Raw genomic sequence first — 27,912 nt, 5'->3', positions numbered from 1 at the left:
TTCATCAAAGAAGATTCCTCTCCAAGTAATTTACACAAAAGAATTTATTCCTGTCAATCTGAGTCACATTCCTACACCTAAAACCGCAAGAGCATGGCCTCACTTGGAGCACATTGCTGAAGAAATGGCTCCTTTAATTGAATTTGACACTGGCCCATTAATAGGTTACAATTGTTCTTAAGCCCTGCTACCTAGAGAAATTGTGGCCGGCAAAGACAATGAACCATTTGCTCAAAGAACTGATCTCGGTTGGAGTATTGTGGACTGTGCAAATCCCTGTGTTGACTATGGTGATGCGTTTGGAACCAGTCATAAGATTGTTGTGAGATAAGTAATACCCTGCGAGCAGTTGCCTGCTCATCTGACCAGTGAAGTTTGATATATATGTCGAACACAAGTAAAGGAAGTTGTCACTCCGGCAGACCTGATAAAGGCTCTTGAGTCAGACTTCAATGAGAGGGGCGTAGAAGATGCTCATTTCTCTCAAGAAGATCTCCGCTTCTTATCAGTAATGGAGGAGGGAATCAAAATCAAGGAAAATGGACACTGTGAAATGCCAACCAACAGGAAATGGGCTGAGCATCGTCTCAGACGTTTAAAGAGGAGATTTGAAAGAGACAAGCATTACCACAAAGACTATGGAACCTTCCTAGTGGAGAGATCAAGGTGGGAGACTTTTCCGTTGCAGACCCAAAAGTACGCAAGGCTTTTGTGAAAAAGACTTCAACAACAGATTGATTGTTTCTTAAGTTTTCAGTTGGACGAGATTGGTTCAAGTGCTTGAAACTGAGTGATGCAGTATTGCTGTTTCACTGCCTTTTCAAAACAAATATCAGAACATTGTCGAAATTATTTTTCAAAATCTTTAAGTTCATTACCAAAATCACCAGCGATTTGGTGGTAGTGTAGCTGCCATAAGTCAGATATGATACTCAAGTTAATTTTGTTATATATTTATTTATTTGAATTATAGAGTGAATTGGAGTAAAGAAGAATTTATGTTATTGGGGGAAAATATTTCATTTTGTTAGTCCACGTTTATGTAGCGGAACCTTGTTCACCAATGTTGTTAGTGTCAGGATGATTATTTTGGGGCATTTCCTGTAAAAATAGTATTTGAGCGGCAAAGATTTGACAGGAGTTAGAAAGACAGAAGCAAGAAGAATAACTCTGTTTGATCAGAACGTCAATGAGGTGTGTTTTTGATCAGAACGTCAATGAGGTGTGTTTAGTGCTTGTGTTTTGTCATTTATTTGTGTAATATGAATTTTAACGTGTATGTATTTTGTTTTGTATATAGTTCTTAGTGGCTCTATGTCATCTATGGAATCTTTGACATTTTGGCATCAAAGTATCTTGGCATGTCGGCAGATAAGCTTGTTGACATCCTAATAAAGGCCTGTGAAAAAGAGCAACTTGTCCGGAGTGACTGAACTGGAGTTACAGTGTTCTTGGGATGGAACTCATCATTCGTCTTCCTCCAAAGTGGAATTATGAGCAAAAAGTTCCATTTTGGTCTCATCTGACCACAAAACTCTCTCCATGACTCCTCTGTATCATCCAAATGGTCATTGGCAAACTTAAGACGGCCTTGACATGTGTTGGTTTAAACAGGGGAACTTTGCGTGCCATGACGTCTTTGTGTATTACCAACAGTCACCTTGGAAACGGTGGTCCCAGCTCTTTTCAGGTCATTGACCAAGTCCTGTTGTGTAGTCGTGGGCTGATTCATCACCTTTCTAAGGATCATTGAGAGCCCACGAGGTGATATGTTGCATGGAGCTCCACTCCGATTGAGCTTGAGCGTCATGTTTAGCTTCTTCCATTTTCTCATGATGGCTCCAACAGCGGACATTTTTTCACCAAGATGCTTAGCAATTACTCCGTATCCCTTTCCAGCCATGTGGAGTTGTACAATTTTATCTCTGGTGTCTTTGAACAGCTCTTTGGTCTTGGCCATGTTACAAGTTTGAGTCTTACTGATTTTATGGGGTGGACAGGTGTCTTTATGCAGCTAATGAACTTACACAGGTGCGTCTGATTCAGGATAATACATGGAGTGGAGGTGACCTTTTAAGGGCGGACTAACAGGTCTTTGAGGGTCAGCATTGTAGCTGAGAGACAGGTGTTCAAATACTTATTTGCAGCTGTATCACACAAATAAATTGTTTAAAAAATACATATAAATAAAAATATAAAATACATAAAAATACATTCATACATTGTGATTTCTGGATTTTTCTTTTTAGATTATCTCTCTCACAGTGGACATGCACCTACGATGAAAATTTCAGATGCCTCCATGATTTCTTAGTGGGAGAACTTTCAAAATAGCTGGGTGTTCAAATACTTATCTTCTTCACTGTATCTTCAGCATTAATGGTGCCTTCACAGATAAGTAAGTTAGCCATGCTATTGGCACGACCACAGCCGCATGCCATCACAGATGCTGGCTTTTGAACTTTGCATCGATAACAGTCCAGATGGTTCACGCTAAAACACTTGCTGGCATGCATGTTAACAATAACCAGTGTGTTCAAGTGTACTTCATTCGACAAGTCACACAACAATTGTGCACTTAAGTTAGGGGTCAGGAGCCTTTTCGACAGAGAGCCATAAAGGCCAAATATTGTAAAATGTAATTTCAAAAGATCCATACAGTATTTTAAAAACTAACTACAAGTGTATTTGTGCATTTATGTAAGACCAACACTTTTTGAGGACAATAACTCTCAATCAATGATGACAAAAGTACTTCTTACCATTAAAACAACTTCCGGTGCCGCACAATTTAGCTGTTGACTTTATAGTCTGCTTCATAAGTCGTTAGATTAAGCTTCATATAGGCAGTGAGACTTCGATCCGTTAATTGTGAATGTAATTTGATCTGGCATCACGATGGTACGATGGTGAACAGTTCTTGCCGACAAAGGTATGTCTTTTATTCGTTGGTCTTTATGCAAAGTTGGCAAGATGTTTATTGTTTTCTTTCATTTTTGACGTGTCTGAGCAAACACGCTAAACCCATGAGCGCTCCCTTTGACTACTGTGAGCAACATCAGACGTATGCATTGTTGTCAGATCGGTGTTATTCATTGAAGTTACATGCCTCATTAAAAGATTTCGATTACAGCATTTACATTACTATCAGAAAATTTTAAGAATTTTGTGTTTTTGCAAACTTGCAATGAAAATATCAACAAACAAAAAAGATATTGCTAACCAAACCAAGCCAACTATGAACTGTAAATTTGAAATGTCGCTTCCAACTTTGTTTCGTTCATTTATTTTTGACCCACAATGATATCCGTGTCTCGTTTTCTTGGTGTAAAACTGAATTATTGCTTACAGACTATCTTTAGCAATGCATGTTGAAAGCTGAATGATGCTACCAAACAGTTTTAAGGTTAATATTATGAGGTCTTCTGTTTCTAAAATACAGAATTAGCTTTTTGTGCACTGTATTGTCTTTGCTTTCATCCTCGATCAGGCTGCGCATAGGTGGAATTTTAACATTATACACCATCTCATCACGTACTTTCTACTTTGGCTTCAGACCAACCTTTTTTTACTCAAAGAGAAAATCTCATCCAGTTTCACCACTTTTTCTTCTTCATTATTATTATTATTATTATTATTCACATATTCCGACATTCATTAAAGCAGCAGCATTTATTTTATTTTTTTCACTTTTGCCATTATTACCGAGAGTAAACATAAGCAGCATGTCTAACTCATCTTTCCTCTAAATTGACCCCTCTGTACAGGGCACTTAACCACGCCTCCTGAAGTCACGTCACCCCACTGTTGCTAACCTCAGACAAACATTAGATAAAATGGCGTCGCAGGAAGAAAACTCGAGAGCGAAATTGTCCAATTTACCAGCTGATTTTTCACTCGCATTCTTACCGAATAGTGAAATATCATTGAAGAGCAGACAGCAGGGCTTCAAGTATTTCAGCGAGGGGTATTTCAATAGTATTTCCATGCATATCGACGGAGAAACCATTGATATTAGTGCGAGATCTTTCCGGAGTCAGAGGAAGACAGAGAAGCCACATACATTGCATCTGCAGTTGAGTCCTACAAGGATATCTGAAGCTCACTGTACATGTCAAGCAGGGTGAGTGCATTTGTTATATTTTGCATATTATACATTTGCGGAAAACAATTAACCATACGTTAATTGATCTTAATATAACCTCAAAGACAAATTCGTCATTGACAGTTTCCTATTTTCGTGTTACCTATCACACTTGTGTGCAGAATCTGTATAATGTGTATCTGTATAGCCGTTTGTTAACCGCCGTATGAAGGAAAAGAAGAAGTCGAGGCTTGATTTACGAGTTGTTTCTCTCGTTTTCTTTGTGTAACGTCACGCGCTCCCCTCAATAATTATTCTTGAATTAGTGCCGAACCTACGTAAGTCCCGACCGAGTACGACAATCACTACTTTAGTGTCCTCAAACATCCTTCCTTCAGTCTTGGTGTCTCGGTGCACGTCGAATAGGACTCTGCAGTCCCGTTTAGCTTAGCTCGCTAGCCGCCAACAAAGAGACACGTTTGTGCAGTCAGGTCCTCGCAAAGTATCGCTCAACACAGATCAAGTGTGTCAATCATTCACACGTACCTATGTTATGTAAGCGAAGAACTGCTAATTGATTTATATGAGACATGTATTGAAAATCAAAAATAGGGCTTACCTTCGTGCAAACATATCTGTTCTGGTTGATTTTTGATGGATTCAGTTGATCATGCGGTCTTCCACAAAGTTTGATCCATCGAAGACATTTTTCGTACTCGGTCTTCGGTTTTGGAAAGGGTACAAATTGAACTCCACTAACTAGCCTATCAGGATACCTGTCGTCACTATTACAAAGGCCGTGGCTACACCTCTTAACCATATCTATTGTTAAGGATCCCAAAGACGTGATAAAATGCAAACAAAAGCTCTACTGAACCATGCGACTTTGTCTCACACCACTTTCCGCCCTACGTTAGGGGAATGAAAAAAGCAAGTGAAAATCATACATGTGAAACATATCAAAATTAGGACATGCGTTGTAAGAAAAACGAGACAATGCTCGTGTGTGTGTGTTTAAGTTTAATTCAACTCTGAATCAGATATGAAAAACATTTGTAGGTCACGATTATCAGCAAAAATTGATTGCACATTGACGAATTCCCCAGGACAACCCAAGCGCACAGTGGAAATTCCAGAGAAGATTCGTGACGTCACACACAGGAAAACAAAAATGGCCAGAGTGCAAGATCAATTTGAGAACACTGATGAATCTTTGATAATTCAAGCGACGAACATGATTCTGAAGGGTCCCATGAAGATGGTGAAGAATCTGAAGTTATCAATTTGAGCCAGTTAGACAGAACACAAGTTAAAATGCAGATGAAGCATCTGGCCATGAAGTTGCCGATCCAGCACTGGCAGGAGTCAGACCCAGGGCGGAAAACTTATTTTGTGTTGGAAACACTGACTGGTGAGCATTTGGGTTTTTTTTGGAATGTGGGGGGGGGGGGGGGGATACATAGAACTGATAAATAGAAATGACTTAGCTATCTTGCATGAATATACATGAATCCCTCGTTTTTCACGGTTAATTGGTACCAGACCCACCCGCGAAGTGAAAAATCGCTAAGTAGGGGTTAATGGTGCTTTTTTTAATTAATTGTTTGGACACGAAGATTGCATGAATGATGTCTAGGTCCACTAAAGTAGTGATCAGGGGCGTCCCACACCGATAATTCAAAACATTCGGTCCAAATTCAGCAAGATTTACTGAAGTAAGATCGAACATCTGCCCACATGGCCAGAAGTGAAAGGAGACGTATTACCCATTATCCTTGATGGCAGAGCTTATGCTTCGTCCTTTTTTCAGTGTTTTATGACGGTGCATTACCCTCACCTAATGCTCTGGATTGTGACTCGGTACGTTTTCAACCTCAACCTCAGAACTGGAGGTAGCAGAAATGAAGATGCTGAGGTTCTCGCTTGAAGTGAACAGGTTGGATAGGATTAGAAATGAGGGACAGCTAAAGTTGGATGTTTTGGAGACAACGTTCGAGAGAGCAGACTTTGATGGTTTGGACATGTTCAGAGGCGAGAGAGTGAGTATATTGGTAGAAGGGTGCTGAGGATGGAGCTACCAGGTAAAAGAGCAAGAGGAAGACCAAAGAGAAGGTTGATGGATGTTGTGAGGGGAGGACATGAGGGCAGTGGGGGTGAGAGAGGAGGATGCACGAGATAGGCTTAGATAGAAAAAGATGACACACTGTGGCGACCGTTAACGGGACAAGTTGAAAGGAAAAGGACAAAACCGAGGTACCCAGAGAAAATCCACGCAGGCATGGGGAGAAGGTGCAAACTTCATACAGGCGACTGAGGCTTGAACCAATCGTTCGACTTTTTAATCACATGCATCCGATGTACATTCCAATTAAGTAAATTCAAAAGACCATTTTTTTCAGCGTCCATGCTGTCTCCTGTATACAAAGTAATAAAATGAGTAATCAAAAAGGAGGTTAGATTTGTTATATCCTTTTTGATCTGCTAAATTGCTTCTATTTGAATTCAAAAGATGTATATTTGTCATTTTTATTGTCTTTATCCCATTTTAAATGTTTTAGCTCTTTGTTTTTAAATGCTTTTAATCATGTAAAGCACATTGAGTTAGCTCGTGTATGAAATGCACTACACAAATAAATTTGATTTGTTCTGCTATGATCTCACAGGGCTGAGTGCGGGTTACTGTATGTAAATGTATCGATCACATTTCTTTCAGCTTGTTCCGTTCGGGGTCGCCGCAGCGTGTCATCTCAGAAGAACTCTCATATATGTTTGGTACATTTTTACGCCGGATGGCCTTCCTGACGCAACCCCGGTCCATTTATCTGGGGAGGGAGCTGGCATAATGGAGCACAATCGGCATCCATCTGTCTATCATTCTGACAGTTCAGAGTCTTAGAGAAATGGATATATTGTTACTGACCTTGTTGATATTTAGGCACATACTATACTGTGTTGTCATGTCAATTATGCACTAAATTGATGATTTAACACTCTTATTTTATGTTAGGTTTATGTTGATGTTACTGTAAGTTATGTGGCGTCGATTACCAAGCAATGGCTAGTTTTTTTTTTTTTTTTTTTGGGTAGTTGATAAGTGAAATTCCTGCCACTTGAAGGCTGCTGTTCTGTGAATTCCCACAACTTAACCAAAACCAAACTTTAATGCACTGGCAATAAAAAAAAAAAAAGATAAACGTTTCCAGACCGTCCTGATAGGGTTAGGGTCTTGTGGTGATGATGTAGTTCTCTCACCACCGCCGCCTGGTCAGGGAACGAAAATTCTTAAACCTGTTTGGTCAAGTGTTCAATGACCCTCCTGTGGGATGACTTCCCGAGTGGGTTTCTCTCTTTCTGCACCTCCCCTGGAGTCAAAAGGTAGACTTTTATTTTGAAGGGGCAGCAGCGGTGATCTGTTGCCTTAAATATTTGTGGCGCAAGGGATGCTAGGCAACAGATTTCTTTTTCCTTCTCGCCATGTGGTAGGCGACTCGATCGCCTTTTGTAAATCTTCCTGAATTTGGAACGAATGTTGTAAATCCTCGACGCGGGGCGGCCCTGATCACAACTTTAGTGGACCAAAACGTCTTTCATGCAAACTTCGTGTCTGGTTGGAGTCGTCTCGTGCACGTTGAAGTTTCTCGGCATAGCCTAGCTTGCTAACCAAGAGACGCGTTTGTGATCAACACGTCTCTCATCAGAAATCAAGACTGAAGTAAAGTCTTCTTCTTTTCGCCACCGACTGGTAAGGGTTTACAAGAGTTACACTAAAGTGTGCATAAAACACACACACACACACACACACACACACACACACACACACACACACACACACACACAAACAACGAAATTCTTTCGGCTTTGTCTAAGATTAAAATGTTCTCGATTATCTTAGTCGTTAATTTTTTGTTACTATTTTCCTAATCTGGTTAGCGCGTCTGCCACACAGTTCTGAGGACTGGGGTTCTCAGGTAAGCGTTTGCATGTTCTCCTCGTGCCTGTGTAGATAGTCTCCTAAAAACTAGGTTTAACACGATCAGCGAGGTATTTTTTTTTTTTTTTTTAAAGATCCGATTTAAAAGATGACCTCTTCATTTGCTACACAATATATACTTGTGGACGTATTCAATCATAAAATATATATTTGCAACAAAAAATACATCTTTGTTAATGAGTTTATGCCAGTGAGGTGAAGTTACCGACAGAACTAATTAATGGTCTTATATTTGATGGCAGTACATTAATACAGCAATTAATACATCTACTTTTTATGACATTCTTGTTTGTTTGTCTGTCGTGAGATTTTTCAATTGTAAAATATATGCCTTGACTCAAATAGGTTTGAATTCACTGCTCTGTATTCCTAAGGTAAAATCAACATTACAATAAAACGGAAATAATGGGTGCTAACTATTGGGATTTGCGAGTTTGGACCCTACGCGTGTTCACGAGTCGAGGAAGATATGACCAATGATTAGAAAAAGTTAACAGCAAATAGATTTATTACAAAGGAATGTGCATTACAAACGTCCGGGTCTTATCTAAGTATCTTCTGCACACGAGACGTGTGTCTTCTGGCAGGATAGCCAAAGAAGAAGACAAAAGCTGTCCGGTATATGTATGGGTCCATTGTAAAGGTGGCTACTTAAAGGGACACTGTCATGAAATGCATGATTTTTAGGATATTTGCGAAAAAACGGCAGCCGACATGGACCCATGCGTTTTTTCACCACAAAAAATTGAAGAAAAATTGCCTAAAATTAATCCGGATATTAGTTGATGACATTGAACAAACATGCGTTTGAGTTCGTTGTTTTGCTTTGACGAGCGTAGCCATGTTGAGGCACTAACACTAGTAATAGTAACGCCCCTTCCCTCGCATTCTCTCAAGACATCGCTTACTTTGTGTGGTCTTGACATTGTTACGTGTTTATTTCATAAACGTTAACTATACGAGCCTGCTCCAAAACAACCGGTATTCACCCGGAAACAGGAAATGCAAGTTAACCCTACTGAGCATGTACAAAAGTGCATGTTCAGAACTGCTTTACGTAACGCGAGTACATTTATGTCGAAAATCATGAACAGCATGAGGCATGTCAAAGGAAATTCACTTTTACCAGGGGTACTCAATGCATCGATCGCGAGGCAGTGTGACTGCGCACCCAGGGAAAAAAAAAACGTTAGACTATCATCCCTCGTTGCTTGATTCAGGTGTGGCCAATACATTTAGTAAGCCGGGCTCGTATTTACGGCAGTCCCGTGGTGTGTCCCCCCCCCCAGGATCTTCAAAACTTTGCGAGTACAGACCATTTTTGTTCAATATTGCATTTCACTTTTATTGAGAGTTTCTCAGATCAAGAATTTTTATTGATGAAAAATTTTAAATGTTTTACATCATGTTCTACTAATATCAGTTGAAATTGGAAATGATGATTTCTGTGTTTGAAGTTTTAATTTTCTATTTTAGTTACGCATTTGTTTATTTTATTCTTAATTTACAGTTATGTTATATTAATTCACTAAATTATTTTAAGGCCATCCCTAATCACACCCGCACACACACCGGCGCCGCGTCCGCCGGTCACGGCTTCGGCTATCTGGCATTTTGTGGAATAAAAAAAAAAAAATAATAATAATTGCAAACAAACTAAACAAAAGTAGCATGACGTACAATGTTCAAGCCTGGACGCTTGAGCCAGACCTCACACGCGGAATTCAACATGTTGGGAGGGATGTGGCGCTGACGATGAACAATAACAGTCCCATGAAATGGACCTCAGCAATTTGATGCTTTTCTGAGGAGTTGCTTTAGATGTAGAGAATATAAAGCAGGTGGTCAGACTTTTTTTTTTTTTTTTTTTTTAAACACAAAGTTGTACTTTTCAAGCAGCAAAGCTTCTCGCGATCCAGCAACAGTGGGGGGTGGGCTGTTACACGCGCAAATTGCTGTAAATATTAACCGGGAAGTTACACATATATATCCATCCATCCATTTTCCTAGCCGCACAATGGTAAAAGGTGTGCGGGAGCCTATCCAGCTGTCAATGAACAGGAGGCAATGGAGGTCCGGGATTGAACAGCTGCGCCGCCCTCATAATGTATGTTTGTTGCTTTATCGTACCGGCACGAGAGGCACAACTTAGCGGCTAATAACCAGTAATGATTAAATGCGTGCAATGTCAGAGGAATTTAAGGTTGAGGTGGGACTGCATCGGGGTTCCGGACTGAGCCCCTTCCTGTTTGCGGTAGTAATGGATAGGCTGACAGACGAGGTTAGACTGAATTCCTCTTGGACCATGATGGTCGCAGATGATATTGTGATCTACAGTGAAAGCAGGGAACAGGATAAGGAACAGTTAGAAAGATGGAGGCCCGCACTGGAAAAGAGAAGAATGAAGATTAGCTGTAGTAAAACAGAATATATGTGCGTGAATGAGAGGGGTGGAGGAGGAAGAGTGAAGCTCCAGGGAGAAGAGATAGCGAAGGTGGATGACTTTAAATACTTGGGGTCAACAATACAGATGCAATGGAGAGTGTGGTAAGGAAGTGAAGAAACGGGTCCAAGCGGGCTGGAACAGTTGGTGGAAGCTGTCCGGTGTTCTGTGTGACAGAAGAGTATCCGCCAGGATGAAGGGCAACATTTATAAAACATTGGTGAGGCTGGCCATGATGTACAGATTACAGATGGTGTCCCTGAAGAAACAACAGGAACCAGAACTTGAGGTAGCAGAAATGAAGATACTGAGGTTCTTGCTTGGTGTGAACACATTGGATAGGATTAGAAATGAGCTCATTAGAGGGACAGCCAAAGTTGGATGTTTTGGAGACAAGGTGAGAAAGCAGACGCCAGAGTGAGTATATTGGTAGAAGGGTGCTGATGATGGAGCTACCAGGCAGAAGAGTGAGAGGAAGACCAAAGAAAAGGTTGATGGATGTTGTGAGGGAGGACATGAGGACAGTTGGTGTTCGAGAGGAGGATGCAGAGATAGGCTTAGATGGAAAAAGATGATGCACTGTGGTGACTCCTAACGGGACAAGCCGAAAAAAGAAGATTAAATGCGTGCAAATTTCCCCGCCGATGAATGAGCCTCAACTGTGACAGCCTCAGCTTTATCCTGTCATGTTGACCCCACGGGAGGTTAAAGAAGGACAAATTTTTCTCAGCTTTGGTGCAGAACAAGTCGGCATCTTGGCTTAGCTAGAACGAATGATCTGTAATGCTCAGCACCGCCGATGTCTGGCTCTGAAAGCTGCGACACATCCAGATTTTGCTTGGATTTGAAATATGTTCTTTATTTTCAGCTTTTTTTTTTTCGATCACTGTACAAAATATATGCAATAGCATTACTTCGCATTTGGAGGGTTTATTGGACGTATGAATTCTGAGGAGAGTCTTCCACACATGCTCTCCCTGTTACTGTTTGTGTTTCACGGGCGTCTCGGGACTCAAGTACAAAAGAGAGGACTTGCTAACAATCAGAGAGCCTTCTTCTGACTTTTTTTTTTTTTTTGACAATTCTCCCCAATTCGCTGAAGCTTTCTCCAGAGTTGCTAGTCACTGCTCTCTTCAAAGCCTCGAGCTGAAGAGACTTGCAATCCGGGATACAAGCCCGCCTTCGAGAGCGGGGACGTCTAAGGCCAACAATCCATCTTGCGAACCTACGCTCCCTAGCCAATAAAATGGATAAACTTAAAGGCCAAGTGTCATCCCTATAGATATTGTAATGAAAAATACATATAACATTATTCACTTCAATGTCTATACGAAAAAATAAATATGAGCGGAGAGCGTGTCATCCATGGGCAAAGTTGAAGTGTCATTCTGCGATATCCAAATGGTTGCCATATTGGCTGCATCCTCTGTCCGTGACGTCACCCGGGCATTCGCCAATGAAAACACGCAGTGCACCCTGACTATGGGAGATGAACAAGCCCCTTCTGACACGGAAGCTCTTTTCGAAAAGGATAACACCACACAACCGAGTGAAGTTACCGTGGCAATATTGCACTATTATTTCGAGCCATATTCAGATGATATGCGATCACTGCCAAACCGCCTCCCGTCCGATCCACTTCCGTGGCAGAAATGAGCCATCGCAGCCGGCCGGTGTGGCTCATTTTCGGCACCGAGGTGGCTAATCACGGAGCTGAGCCGTGCTGCTTTAGGGGGTTGTTCAAAGCTGCCGCAGTTCGCGATGAACAACACCGTCAAGCCGAGGCGATTTACTGCATTGTTGTTGCACGCGGCAGAGTGAGGCAGAACTGAGCCGTGCTGCTTTAGGGGGTTGTTCATAGCCGCCGCAGTACGCAATGAACAACACCGTCGAGCCGGGCCGCTTTACTGGGTTGTCGCTGAACGGGGCTGAGTGAGGCGGAGCCGTATTGCTTTAGGGGGTTGTTCATAGCCGCCGCAGTACGCGATGAACAACACCGTCGAGCCGGGGCGCTTTACTGCGTTGTCGTTGCACGTGGCCGAGTGCTGCATTGTGGTAGCATTTTTCAGAGCCGCTGCCGTCCGGTAGCCCGTGAGCTTCGCTGGCGAAGCGGCGCAGCGGCCCGACACCGTCCGACGCACATCGACACATTTCGTATGTGGATCTTTTGTTACGTTATGAGATTAACGTGGTCCGCCCCAAACTATTATTTTTATTAGTAGCTGTATACACACCTACCTGTCATTTGGGACCCACAAAGCTCTCGTCCTCTGCACCTGTGCAATCCATTTTAAATGACGAACCGGGTCTCTTGCAAACTTATGAAGGATAAATCCATCCTCCCGAGTGATCAAGCAATCTCCAGCAATGCAAGGAACAACGAGCTACCTTCCCGGAGGTAAAACTAATGGAAACAAACGAGTCCGTCTGGACTGTCCTTAACGTCACTTCCTGCTTCTTCTTGTAAACAAATCCATCAAGAGGATTTTCATGGTGGGTCTTACAAAAAGCTGTACACGTCAATGTTTTGTGGTGGGGAAAAAGAAACGCATGGGTCCATATCGGCTGCCGTTTTTTCATTAATAACATACTAAAAATCACGCATTTCATGACAGTGGCACTTAAAGCTTCTGATTAAAAACCTGCAAAGACTGGATGTTCTGCGGCTCTGTGCTACACGGAGACTTGGCTTTGTGGATGAGTGCCCGACGCTACTATTACACTCTCTGGGTTAAACCCCCACCGTGCTGAATGTGTCATAGAGCGAACAAGCTTAATCTTTTCAGAATGCCAACATTACAGTTAAGATCCATTTTTGTTAGTCACTTGAAAGATTTGAGAATTTTGTGAGATACTGGATTTGTTTATTCTTTTGTCTTTCTGCCATCGTCATCAAATTTTAAACAAACATTTCGCTTTGCATGTGGTGAACTATTATACAGGTTTTACTTTTTCCCCCAAAAAAATGGAATAAAGGGAGTTTACCTCGTATTGAAAAAAAAAAAAATATATATATATATATAATATATATATATATATATATATATATATATATATGGGCACTTACCTGTATGCTAACACGGAAAATGGAAATGGTGGAATATGCTTTTATATCAACGAGGAATGGTGCACGGACGTTGTAGAGCTCAGCACACACTTGAACCCGCTTTTAGAGTCGCTGTATTTGAACTGAAAGCAGTTTTATTTGCCACATCACTTCACATCTTTTATCCTAGTCTGTGTTTACTTTCTGCATCAAGCTAGCATGACCGCCGCGCTGATAATGCTCGCCAAGCAGATAAACGAGATTAACACCCAGATTAACAAAGAAGACAAAGATGATGAGGAAACCGGATCCATTGTCAGAAGAAAAAGAGGAATGTACAGAGCCTACAACTGAGTGTAGGGATTTTGAATGTTGGGACTATGACAGGAAAAGCTCAGGAGTTGGTTGACATGATGATTAGGAGAAAGGTTGATATTCTGTTTATCCAAAAGAGCAGGTGGAAAGGTAGTAAGGCTAGAAGTTTAGGAGCAGGGTTTAAGTTATTCTACCACGGAGTAGATAGGAAGAGAAATGGAGTAGGGGTTATTTAAATGGAAGAGCTGGCTAAGAATGTCTTGGAGGTGAAAAGAGTATCAGATCGAGTGATGAGACTAAAATTTGAAATTGAGGGTGTTATGTATAATGTGGTTAGCGGCTATACCCCACAGGTAGGATGTGACCTAGAGTTGAAAGAGAAATTCTGGAAGGAACTAGATGAAGTAGTTCTGAGCATCCCAGACAGCGAGAGAGTTGTGATTGGTGCAGATTGTAATGGACATCTTGGTAAAGGAAACAGAGGCGATGAAGAACTGATGGGTAAGTACGGCATCCAGGAAAGGAACTTTGAGGGACAGATGGTGGTGGACTTTGCAAAAAGGATGGAGATGGCTGTAGTGAACACTTATTTCCAGAAGAGGGAGGAACATATAGTGACCTACAAGAGCGGAGGTGGATTATATTTTGTGCAGACGATGTAATCTGAAGGAGGTTACTGACTGTAAAGTAGCGGTAAGGGAGAATGTAGCTCGACAGCATAGGATTGTAGTGTGTAGGATGACTCTGGTGGTGGGTAGGAAGATTAAGAAGACAAAGGTAGAGCAGAGAACCATGTGGTGGAAGCTGAGAAAGGAAGAATGTTGTGCGGCCTTTCGGAAAGAGGTGAGACAGGCTCTCGATGGACAGCAGAAGCTCCCGAAAGACTGGACAACGACAGCCAAGGTAATCAGAGAGACAGGCTGGTGAGTACTTGGTGTGTCTTTTGGTAGGAAAGGGGAGAAAGAGACTTGGTGGTGGAACCCCAGAAGAAGTGGGATACCGAGAGGACTGAGGAGAGGCGAAAGGAGTACATCGAGATGCGACGTAGGGCAAAGGTAGAGGTGGCAAAGGCTAAACAAGAGGCATATGAAGACATGTACACCAGGTTGGACACGAAAGAAGGAGAAAAGGATCTCTACAGGTTGGCCAGACAGACGGATAGAGATGGGAAGGATGTGCAGCAGGTAAGGGTGATTAAGGATAGAGATGGAAATGTGTTGACTGGTGCCAGTAGTGTGCTAAATAGATGGAAAGAATACTTTGAGAAGTTGATGAATGAAGGAAATGAGAGAGAAGGAAGAGTTGAAGAGGCAAGTGTGAAGGACCAGGAAGTGGCAATGATTACCAAGGGTGAAGTCAGAAAGGCACTACAAAGGATGAAAAATTGAAAGGCAGTTGGTCCTGATGACATATCAGTAGAGGTATGGAAGCAATTTGGAGAGATGGCTGTGGAGTTTTTGACCAACTTATTCAAAAGAATACTAGCGGGCGAAAAGATGCCTGAAGAATGGAGAAAAAGTGTTCTAGTTCCCATTTTTAAGAACAAAGGGGATGTTCACAGCTGTGGGAACTATAGAGGAATAAAGTTGATGAGCCACACAATGAAGTTATGGGAAAGAGTAGTGGAGGCTAGACTCAGGACAGAAGTAAGTATCTGCGAGCAACAGTATGGTTTCATGCCTAGAAAGAGTACCACAGATGCATTATTTGCCTTAAGGGTGCTAGTGGAAAAGTACAGAGAAGGTCAGAAGGAGCTACATTGTGTCTTTGTGGATCGAGAGAAAGCCTATGACAGAGTACCAAGAGAGGAACTGTGGTACTGGATGCGTAAGTCTGGTGTGGCAGAGAAGTATGTTAAAATAGTACAGGACATGTATGATGGCAGCAGAACAATGGTGAGATATGCCTTAGGTGTTACAGAAGAATTTAAGGTGGAGGTGGGACTGCATCAGGGATCAGCTCTGAGCCCCTTCCTGTTTGCAGTGATAATGGATAGGCTGACAGATGAGGTGAGACTGGAATCCCCTTGGGCCATGATGTTCGCAGATGATATTGTGATATGCAGTAAAAGCAGGGAGCATGCAGAGGAACAATTAGAAAGATGGAGACATGCACTGGAAAGGAGAGGAATAAAGATTAGACAAAGTAAAACAGAATATATGTGCGTGAATGAAAAAAGTGGAGGTGGAAGAGTGAGGCTACAGGGAGAAGAGATAGCGAGGTTGGACGACTTCAAATAATTAGGGTCAACAATCCAGAGCAATGGTGAGTGTTGTAAGGAAGTGAAGAAACTGGTCCAAGCAGGTTGGAACAGCTGGCGAAAGGTGTGTGGTGTGTTATGTGACAGAAGAGTCTCTGCTAGGATGAAGGGCAAAGTTTACAAAACAGTGGTGAGGCCGGCCATGATGTACGGATTAGAGATGGTGGCACTGAAGAAACAACAGGAAGCAGAACTGGAGGTGGCAGAAATGAAGATGTTGAGGTTCTCGCTCGGAGTGAGCAGGTTGGATAGGATTAGAAATGAGCTCATTAGAGGGACAGCCAAAGTTGGATGTTTTGGAGACAAGATTTGATAGAGAAGACTTCGATGGTTTGGACATGTTAAGAGGCGAGAGAGTGAGTATATTGGTAGAAGGATGCTGAGGATGGAGCTCCCAGACAAAGGAGCGAGACGAAGACCAAAGAGAAGGTTTATGGATGTGGTGAGGGAAGACATGAGGGCAGTTGGGGTTAGAGAGGAAGATGCAGGAGATCGGCTAAGATGGCAAAAGATGACACGCTGTGGCGACCCCTAACGGGACAAGCCGAAAGCAAAAGTAGAAGAAAGAAGAAGATTGACAGATTCTAGGATTTTATCCATGAACTCCCTAAATATGGGTTCTTTTCACATGATGTCACCCGTTGTGCTGCCTCGGGCAAATGGCTTAGCTCCGTCTGCGTCTGACGGCGACATCCTTCTCTCAGAACATCACAAAAGATCCGTACATAAGTCAGGAGTGCAAAATGTGTTGATGTGTGGGGCCGCGGCGTCGTTTGTCATTCGCCGGCGGCCGCGCCGTTGTTTGTCGCACGCCGGCGGCCGCAGCTTTGTTGTTCGCCATTCAGGGTTTACCCCGCCTCCTGTTTGAAGATAGCTGAGATAGTCTCTGGCAGTCATGAGACCTTTGTGAGGATAAGCGGCTCAGAAATTAGATGGATACATTCTGAGTGCTTTTGTTGAATAATGTTTCATCACAAACTGTCCTTCCTAGAGTAGAAGGAAAAAAGTCTTTTATTGTTTCCTTTTACTTTTTGGTGCGTTGCCAATTTCACCAATCTGTTATGTTATGTTACAATGTTGAAATCTGTATGTTAATATAATTGAGATGTCTGATTTTCACTTGGTTTTCTCATCCGTCTTATGTAGCGCAGAAAGTGTTGTGATCATCCTGTGAAATGTGTGCCAGAACGTCAGAGAAGTACAAAGAAGTTTGTGGACCAAAAAAGGAGGAGGATCCACAATGTCAACTACTGGTCGCTGTGTTCAGTCTGCAGCCTCAAACTGTCCTACGCAGAGCAGGTTGGTTAATTTGTTGCAAGCATTCTAAATTCAATGACTTTTTTTTATTTACGGGCCCTGCTCGACATTATTCACATCCCACCCTGCAACTGACTGGTGACCAGTTCAGGGTGGAGTCCGTTGTTCGCCCGAAGTCATCTGGGATAGGCTCCATCACTCCCGCAACCCTTGTAAGGATAAGCGCCTAAGAAAAGAGATGGATGGATGATATATATCTATACATACACACACACGCAGTATATGGCTGCAGTTCTAAGGTAAAAGTAAAAGTTAATTTTCTAGGCTGCTTCAGTTAAATCATGGTTGACAACATAATTCTCAACTTGGTCCCATTGTAAAATGGATTAAATTCTATATTTTAACTTGCACTGGTAATTGGAAGAAAAGTATTCTGTCAATATTTATAGAAATGGGTCAAATAAGTCTTATGTGAAATAATGTCAAATGAGAAAAGGCTCTTAAAGAAAGTAATACACAAACTGCACAGATGGGCTCCGGCACTCGCTCAACGCTTGTGAGGATAAGCAGCTCAAAATTGGATGGATAAATTTTTAAATCCATCAGTAGAATTGGAGTCAAAGTATTCTGTCAATACAGTGCTATGAAATTAATCTGTTCCAGAAGTCGTTTCATCACCTGAATTTGTTTGTAAGTACAAATGTTACATGTAAATAGCGGTATTTGTTCCGTTATATTTTTGGTAACTAGAGACCTTAGTTGTTCCACTGCATTTAAATATAGAAGTCAAATAAGTCATGCCAAATAAGAAAATACCCCTGCAGAAGTAAAACATCACATCACTCCAATGTATTTTTCCATTTGTTAATCTCCATAAAGACTGACATTTGTAACTTTTTCACTTCATTTTACCTCTTTAGTGAGAAAAATCCAGTCGGTCTTGATTTTGAACAGCGTTGAAATCTGTCCGAATGTCTGAGCTGGTTTTGCGAAGGGCAGCTGAGACGTGGTCATTCCTGATAGATACTTCCTTTCAATATACTCCTTTAAGAAACTTACTTTAAATCCATTGCGATTTTTGGGGCCCGTCACTGATCAGCTAAATATATAAATAAATAAAAAAACTTATCTGATCACAATGAGTCCATTGAAATAACTCATTCATTTACTGTGTAAACGTGATAGGTAAAAACATATACAGTGAGACCTCGGTTTTCGTATAAATCAGTTTTCGAACAAGAATTTTGCGATTATTTTTTATTTATTTATTTTTTTTAATTATTTTTTTTTTCCCCTTCCCCTTTGGTTTTCGAACGAAAATCGGTATTCGAATGCGCTGACCCATGACGATTTGTTATTGTGCTTTCAAACGCACCTTCGAAAAAAACCCAGAAACCCCATAAAGCGCGCGACGCACCATTTGACCCACACACTCCTCTGCAAGCGGACGTGTCCGGTAGTGACTTTTTTTTTTTTTTTTTTTTTTTTTTCATTTGAACAATATTAACCCCGATCATGGCTCCAAAGAAGGCAAGTGGAACTGCCGGTGCATAAAACTGTCAACTTCAAGAAGGATTTGATAGCCGAATATGAATCTGGTGTGAGTGTTTCTGAGCTATCGAAGTATGGCATGGCCCAATCGATGATCAGCACCATTCTGAAACAAAAGGATGCCCTCAAAGCAAGTAAAATTGCTAAAGGAGCAACCGTCTTGTCCAAGCAGAAGCCACAGATCTTGGGGGAAGTCAAAAAGTTGCTTCTTATTTTTGTAAACGAGCAGCAGTTAGCTGCGGATAGTGTTTGCGATGAAGGGAGGAGATGTCGTCTGATGAGGCTGAAGGCAGGAAGGATGTCTCAAGTGCCGATATAAAAGCTATATTTGCCAAATGGAATGACATCCATAATTTTGTAGAACTCCATCACCCTACCAAAACAGAATGTTGTAGACCACTGAAAATTTTCAATGACTTCAGGAAGGTGCTCAAAAGACGGCAGACATTACATCTACATTAGATTCTTTGTTAAACCACCGAAAACATTTGGAACAGTTGTCTGCATTGCTTTTTTTTTTTGTTTGTTCCATTAACCCTACCTTTAGTTGCAAGTTAATTTTTTTTTGTACGTTACGTACTTTCTGTGCAAAAAAAAAAAAGTTTCTTTCCCCCCTCATTATTGCTTGTTTAAAGTTATTCTGCACTTTTGTTAATAAGAAAAGGTTTAGAAGGCTGGGGGCCAAGTCGCTACAGATACGGCAATGCACTCCCACCCTAGCATACTCTACTGCTAAAGCATATATTTTAAGCAAAAAAAGAAACATTTCTTAAATGATTTAATGATATAAAGTATTTAAACTATACATGTATTTCTACTATGCAGTTTATCTGGAAAAATTTTAAAAAATGCTTTAAAAAAACTATTTTTTAGGCTTGGAACACATTTCATTTTCCATTCATGACTTGTTCAACGAGGGCCGTGAGGACTTATAAGAAATTTCACAAGTCTCATCTTAGTACCCAAATTGGTGCCGTATCGTTCGCGTTGAAGCTGCTCGGCCTAAGGTAACCTAGCTTAGCGTGCTAACATTTCCTACGTAGAGTATACAATGAGGACCAAACATCTAACTTGGACTCAACTTTCAACTACTAGAGTAATGGCCAATGTGGTTAGAATCCCTCCCATCCACATAACCTTTAAATCGCCATGTCCTTTATATTTTCACACAGGTAGTATAGGAATTGTGTACCATATGTGCTGACTGTGTTTGTGATTGCTTTCGTTTGACCTTAACTTTAAAAATAGATTAGCCAGTATGTGATTTGTGCATCTTATGTGTTGACTTTATGTGGTTGCTTCTTTTTTTTTTTTTTTTTATTTTATTTTATTTTTTCACTATCTGCAGCCCATTGGGCAGCACAATATTGTGCAAGTTGTCGGCCAGTCCCAAGCCCGAATAAATGCAGTGGTTTACGTCAGGAAGGGCATGCGGTGTAAAACTGTGCCAAACATATATGAGCATTCATCACACGAATTCCATAGCGGTTAGGTCGTGGCCCAGGCTTCCTACACCCACCCCCGGAACTGTTAATCTGCAAGGCGTAGGTAGAAATTCAGATAATGTAGGTCGAAGACAAAAAAGAGGAGGAAAGCAACTTAGTCGGAAGAAGAGGAATGCACAAACCCTACAGCTTTGTGTTGGGACTTTGAATGTTGGGACTATGACAGGAAAAGCTTAGGAGTTAGTTGACATGATGATTAGGATAAAGATTCATGTATTGTGCATCCAAGAGGGCAAGTGGAAAGTAAAAGTCAGGCGAGCCGTTTAGGTGCAGGGATTAAATTATTTTATCATGGAGTAGGGGTTATTTTAAAAGAGCTGGCTAAGTGTGTCTTGAAGGTGAAAAGAGTATCAGATCGAGTGATGAAGATGAAATTTGAAATTGAGGGTATTATGTATAATGTGATTTGTGGCTATGACCCACAGTTAGGGTATGACCTTAAGTTGAAAGAAATTCTGGAAGGAACTAGATGAAGTAGTTCTGAGCATCCCATACATAGAGAGAGTTGTGATTGGTGCAGATTTCAATGGACATGTTGGCGAATGAAACGGGCGATGAAGAAATGATGGGTAAGGACGGCATCCAGCAAAGGAACTTTGAGGGTCAGATGGTGGATGGAATTAGCAGTGGTGAACACTTATTTCCAGAAGAGACAGGAACATAGTGACCTACAAGAGGTGGGTAGAAGCACGCAGGTGGATTATATTTTGTGCAGACCGTGTAATTTGAAGGTTACCGACTGTAAGGTAGTAGTAGGGGAGGGTGTAGCTCAACAGCATAGGATGGTGGTGTGTAGGATGACGCTGGTAGTGGGTAGGAAGACTAAAAAGACAAAGGTAGAGCACAGAATCAGGTGGTGGAATTTGAGAAAGGAAGAATGTTGTGTGGCCTTTCGGAAAGAGGTGAGACAGGTGCTAGATGGACTGGAAGAGCTCCCAGAAGACTGGAATACTACTGCCAAGGTATTCAGAGCAGCAGGCAGGAGAGTACTTGTGGTGTCTTCTGGTAGGAAAGGGGAGACGGAGACTTGGTGGTGGAACCCCAAAATACAGGAAGTCATCCAAGGAAAGAGATTAGCGAAGAAATGAGCACGGATGGGACTGAGGAGAGGCAAAAGGAATACATTGAGATGCGTCGTAGGGCAAAGGTAGAGGTGGCGAAGGCCAAACAAGAGGGATGTGACGACATGTACACCAAGTTAGAGACAAAAGAAGGAGAAAAGGATCTCTACAAGTTGGCCAGACAGAGGGATAGTGATGGGAAGGATGTGCAGCAAGTAAAGCTGATTAAGGATAGCAATGGAAATATGTTGACTGGTGCCAGTAGTGTGGGAAATAGAGTACTTGTGTGTCTTTCTTCTATTCCTGCCAGGATATCGGCTTTGTGTTAATCTAAGCAGGCCCAGGTTTCACACTGACTGAGTATAATTAGAGAAATTCTATTGTAATTAAATATACTATACAGAGTGTCATTTTGTAACATTTTTGGTTAGTGGTGTGCCACAAAATTTTTCCAATGTAAAAAATGTGCCGTGGCCCAAAAAAGGTTGAAAAACACTGGATTAGAGGGACAGCCAAAGTTGGATGTTTTGGAGACAAGGTTCAAAAGAGCGGACTTCGATGGTTTAGACATGTTCAGAGGTGAGAGAGTGAGTATATTGGTAGAAGGGTGCTGAGGATAGAGCTGCCAGGCAGAAGAGCGAGAGGAAGGCCAAAGAAAAGGTTGATTGATATTGTCAGGGGAGGACATGAAGACAATGGGTGTTAGAGAGGATGCACGAGACAAGCAGAAAGAAAAAGGTCAGTGATACTGGTATCAGCCAATCATGAGCATTTTATGCTGATCGTATCTGCTTTTTTATTCAAATGTACCGATCCTATCAATGACTTATTTGATCAGCTGCACAAGTGAAGTTGTTCTGATTGTCCAATCGATCGATTCATCGAGAAAAAAAAAAAGAGGGTGGGTACAGGGTGCCCAGGAGAGAGAAAATAATTCTGCAGCATGAAAACGCACACAAACCCATCATGGTCTCTAAGCAGAGATAGTGAAGGGCAGGCACAACTATCTTATAAAATGCTTATCCTGGGTAAAGCGGAGAAAAATGGATGCAGTGATGTTATTTCTCACATATTTTGGGCTCAAACAGGTTTTTTTAATCTTCTGGTTTCATTCAAGAATACTTGTCTTTTTTTTTTTTTTTTTAAAGTACAAAGGTTTGAACCTTTAGTGTTTGAATGAGAAGTGTGCGAAAATGTTAATACCTGTCTGAGAAAAGTTGCTCAAGTGTAAAGTTAAGGGTTTAACAGCCTTAAAACAGGAATTGAAAAAACAGGAAGAAAAACAACTTGGCGACTGAGTTTCGTCCATGTAATGGCCTGTATTTCAAAAGCACGCACATTCATTTTGCCAAAAAAAAAACCCCAAAAAAAACAAAACGAAAAAAACCACACCTTTCTTTTTCTTTTGACTGGGCATCTTTATGCAGGCTTTTTTTTTTTTCTTTTGCTGCAATCGGCGGCGCTTGGTATCAGGACCGCCGCCGGAGCAAAACTAGGGGTATCCAGAAATGGTCTGGGGCCAGCAGCCTGCCCCTGCACGACAGTCAACAATGCTGTACGGTATCTGAGCCAATTGACCCCTCCGTACAGGGCACATAACCATGCCTCCTGAAGTGACGTCACGCCATTTGCGCTGATGTAAGACAAACAGTAAAAATGGCAAATACAATACATTCTGAACTGAGACAGACTTCATGCTTCTGATTTCATTCAAATCAACGATATATTATAGATTCTAAATACAATACATTCTTAACTGAGAGAGACGCCATGCTTCTGATTTCATTCAATCATTCACACGTAGCAATGTTATGCTAGCGGAGAACGTCAAGAAATCGATACGTTTGTGCAGTCCGATCATCACTAAATATCGCTCAACAAAGAAGTGTGTCAATCGTTCACACGTAGCGGTGTCATGCTAGCGGAGAATGTCTCATTCATTTATACGAGACGTGTATTAAAAATCAAATTTAGGGCATATCTTCGTGCAAACACAGTCTGGTTAAGCTTCGGCTGCGAGATGGCAAAAAAATCAATACGTTTGTGCAATCCGATCATCGCTAAATATCGCTCAACAAAGAATAAGTGTGTCAATCGTTCACACGTAGCTGTGTCATGCTAGCGGAGAACGTCTCATTTATACGAGATATGTATTGAAAATCAAATATAGGGCATACCTTCGTGCAAACAAATGTGTTCCGGTTGATATTAGATGGATTAGTTGATGATGCGGTCTTCCACAAAGTTTGATCCATCGAAGGCATTTTTCGTACTGGGTCTTCGGTTTTGGAAAGGGTACGAATCGAACTCCAACTAGCCTTTCAGGATACCTGTCGTCACTATTACAAAGTCCGTGACTACACCTCTTAACCATATTTTTTGTTAAATAACCCAAATACGAGATAAAACGCAAACAAAACCTATACTGGACCATGCAATGTTGTCTGAGAAAATGGCGGGAGCAAAAACGGGCTTTGGTTTATGCAGATCTCTGGCCTCTGATTGGTCAGTGACGCGGAGCGTGCAATATCCACGGAGGGGTCAATTGACTATCTAGCAAATATGGGGTTTGCTTTCGGAGTAAGGTAATCGGAGAATTTTTTTTGTAATAAGTTTTTAGCAACTTATCTTCGTCTCCGGTCAGTGTTCATGTATTCCTGACATCCCGTCTTTTTTCCGCCGATCCACAGCAAGAGGAAACAGCACTTTTCCTCTTCAGCTGTTTTTTAACGGTTCAGTGAACATGAGTTTGCTGTGTTGCTTGAATCTCTGCCACGCATCTGGTAAATTGGGTGAGTTGGAACACCGAATGCCTCCTCGTCGTCTTAGGCTCCCCCCCCCCCACTCTGACACCATGTTATGATATTGCTATCGTGTTATTGAATAACGTAGACGTGAGTCCAACTGTCCTTTTTAACGGGGGTGATATTTATTTCACAACCCCCCCCCCCAACTCACTTCCTTATCGCCCTGTCTCGTTGCGCCGTCGACACAATGCTGTCAGTTTCACATGTGGCTTCTTTTTTCTTTATTCATTCCTCTACCTCAGCTCTTGTAAGTCACTCTGTTCCTGGCTCATCTGTAAAAATCTCGCTCTCGCTCTCTCTGATGCTCAGGAGTACTTCGTCTAGTTCCTTCCAAAATTTCTCTTTCAACTTGAGGTCACATCCTACCTGTGGAGCATAGCCGCTAATCATATTATACTCAATACCCTCAATTTCAGCCTCGTCACTCCATCTGATACTCTTTTTACCTCCAAGACATTCTTAACTAGCTCTTCTTTTGAAATAATCCTTACTCCATTTCTCTTCCCATTTACTCCTTGCACCTAAACGGCTAGCCTTACTCCCTTTCCACTTGCTCTATTGGATGCACATTATCAACCTTTTTCCTAATCATCAAGTCAACTAACTCCTGAGCTTTTCCTGTCATAGTCCCAACATTCAAAGTCCCTACATACAGTTGTAGGTTTTTTGCTTCCTCTTCTTCCAACTAAGCTGCTTGCCTCCTCTTTTTTTTTTTTTTCTTCAACCTACATTATCTGAATTTCTACCTACGCCTTGTAGATTAACATTTCCGGGTAAAGGTGTGTACGACCTAACTCTTGTAGAATTTGTGTGATGAATGCTCATATATGTTTGGCACAATTTTATGCCAGATGGCCTCCCTGACGCAACCCACTGCATTGATCCGGGCTTGGGACCGGCAGACAGGTAGCACAATAATGTGCTGCCAACGGGCTGCAGATAATCAAAAAGAAGCAATCAAATAAACAAATCAATATCACTGACCTAATTACCATAACGTCAAATGCAAAATGATCCAAAATAGAGGAGATTTTTCTGAGCCTGCCTTCTCATGTGTGAGAAGTTCTCCTTTTTCAGGGAAGAGTCAAAATCCAGAAGTGAGACTGGACTCACTCACCATGTTCTCTCATTTGCTCTATAAAGATTAGCTATTGTACGAGCGTCATTCAATAAATTAGGTGACTGTTTCGGGATAAGGAATTAGAAGCTTACTCCTCCCCCCTGCCCCCCGAACGTAGTCTCCCAGCACTGTCACACACTTTTGCCATCCGTACACAAGCTTTCATATTCCCTCAGTGTAGAAATCCTTGGACTGATGTCTCAGCCAGTCGCTCACACAATTTTTGACTTCGTCACTTTCATACTTCAAGCCTTTCGTGAATGCTTTCAAGGGACCAAACAGGTTAAAGTTTCAAGTTATGGGCTGTAAGGGGGATGAGGGAACAGTTCCCAGCCCAGCTTGTTGATGGTCCGCACCGTTTGGGCTGCTGTGTGTTGTCATGGTGCAAGATGACTTCTTCTGACAGATGACTCTTGAAATTGTTCTTTTTGTCTTTCTTAACTTGCCTCAAGATTTCACAGTAGTAGTTCCTTTCTCAAGGAATGAAATGGTGATTGTGCCTTGCATATCCCAAAAAACGGTGAGCATCACTTTCCTTGCTGGGACTTGAACTTCTTCTTCGTGGAGAGCCTGTGTGCGTCCACTCCACGGACTGCCGTTTGGGCTCAGGCTCATAGTGCCAATCTCATGTCTTGTCACATGTGACTACCTTATTCAGAAACTCATCACAATCTTTCCCATAGTGAGAGAGACACTGCTGGAAGACTCGACCCTCCGCTGTTTGTGCTCCATAGTAAGCAACTTTGGCACTCACCGGCAACTGACATTGAAGTAGCATCATCATGGAAAATTTTGTGTGCTGTCCCAACAGATAAGCTCAAAGTCCTTGCAGAATCATCCGCTGTCACCTTTCTGTCAGACTGAATGAGGTCGAGGTCAATGACTGATTCGATCACCTCAGGAGACCTCACACCTGCCAGGGCTGTCTTCATCCTCAACAGTGCTCAGTCCTTCTTTAAAAATTTAGCTCAATTGTCGACGTTTTTTGCCTGAAACATTCTGCACTATAACAGCTGATAGTCTCCTATGAATTTCTACTGGTTTGCACCCTTCACCAACCAAAAACCTTATAACTAACCGCTGTACGATCCTGGAGTATGTTTCTTGGTCGGCCATCTTTTTTAAATCGCCAAAACTCTGTTTTTTAACTTGCAAAGGAAATTCAATCCATGTGGAAAAGATTTAAAAGAGAACTTTTAAAAAAAAGTAAACTTCTATCTGTATTACATGGCGTTATAACGAAAAGTTTACCTTATCTATTGAATGACCCTCGTAGTTACTGCACCAACAACATGGCTAAATTTTAGAGCTGATTTACACAATACTTCCTGGTGATAAATAAAATGTCAATTTCTGCACGATGTTCATTTCTGTCGCCTTTTCCTGCATTCTCTTCAAAATTCCAACATTTTTCCCAATCAGATTAGGACAACCATCCATTGTCACATCTGCCAGCTGTCCCATTCCAGTCCTAACTTGTCGAAACATGCAGTTAGTTCTGGAAAGATGTCACTCCCAGTGGTGTTCCCTTTCATCGGATTGCATGGCTTCTACCTGCTCTGTTCTTTGAAAGTCTCCGGTTATCCATGTAAGAAGATGAGTAACTTGGCAGTGTCATGTACATCGCAGCTCTCATCTATCTGCAGAGAAAAATAATCAGTCTGTTACTCTCTTCCTCAGTGGAAGCTCCAAGTTTCCAGCAATGTCCTCAACCGTCTTGTTACAGTGTGTCAGGAGAGTGACATTTTCTCAAATGCTCTCTTAAGCTCCAGGCATTTTAACGCAACAGGTTGCCGTAAGCACTCCTGAATAAACTCTGTCAGAAAATGCTCTGGGTTTTGGCAGACTTGGTGCATATCTGGGTGTCGAAGGTTTGGTGAAAGAAAAAAGAAATATCATTTGGTTTGCAGTTTGCGCTCTTGACCACAGATTTCTGTATTTATCATCATACTTCGAATTGTAGTCTTTTAACAGCGAACCAGTGTCTTTAAAGTACTTTGCAGTCCTAGTCTGATTGAAAACATGGTGGTCTTTATCAACTTTTGTGTGTGTGTGTGTGTCCTGCTCAGATCAAGCAGAACAATAGTCAGCATTTTGTGTATACCAGAGCAATTTTACTGTGTCACAGTGGAGTTTTTGAGCTTCCTCTGTGATTTCTTCCCATTTTCATTGAGGACTTATTGAGTATCAGAGTCGATCAGTCGACCAGAATTTCCAGCGGAGTCAGAGAGGGGGGGAAAAAAAAATAAAAAGTGGTAAGTGTAAACAGAATGAGAAATCATTCCACATATACAACATACATTCAATATGGATGCTGCATGGGACTGAAATACTCCACTCTGTGAAGAAAGAACAGGACAAGATATGACGGAACAAGGACAGGAGAAGACTAGGATCTTGAACTGGCTGAGACAACTGGAATGTGGTGGTACTAAGTAAATTAGAGAATTCTCTAGAACGAGAATATAAGTG

At 41.7% G+C, this 27,912-nt stretch overlaps 1 protein-coding gene across 1 annotated transcript in view; it reads left to right on the top strand.

The window, feature by feature from the left end:
• Positions 1 to 511: 511 nt before the first annotated feature.
• Positions 512 to 27,912, top strand: part of LOC133493940 (uncharacterized) — a 63,425-nt gene continuing 36,024 nt past the window's right edge. Inside the window, exons 1-2 of the mRNA XM_061807947.1 lie at positions 512 to 666; positions 17,291 to 17,438. Coding sequence (XP_061663931.1) covers positions 512 to 666; positions 17,291 to 17,438 — 303 coding nt within the window. The remainder of the gene's footprint in view (positions 667 to 17,290; positions 17,439 to 27,912) is intronic.

This window comes from Syngnathoides biaculeatus, chromosome 20 (assembly GCF_019802595.1).
Source record: "Syngnathoides biaculeatus isolate LvHL_M chromosome 20, ASM1980259v1, whole genome shotgun sequence".
In the NCBI taxonomy this organism is placed as follows: domain Eukaryota; kingdom Metazoa; phylum Chordata; class Actinopteri; order Syngnathiformes; family Syngnathidae; genus Syngnathoides; species Syngnathoides biaculeatus.
The sequence above is the reverse complement of the archived record's forward strand: the minus strand, read 5'-3'. Positions and strand labels throughout refer to the sequence as shown.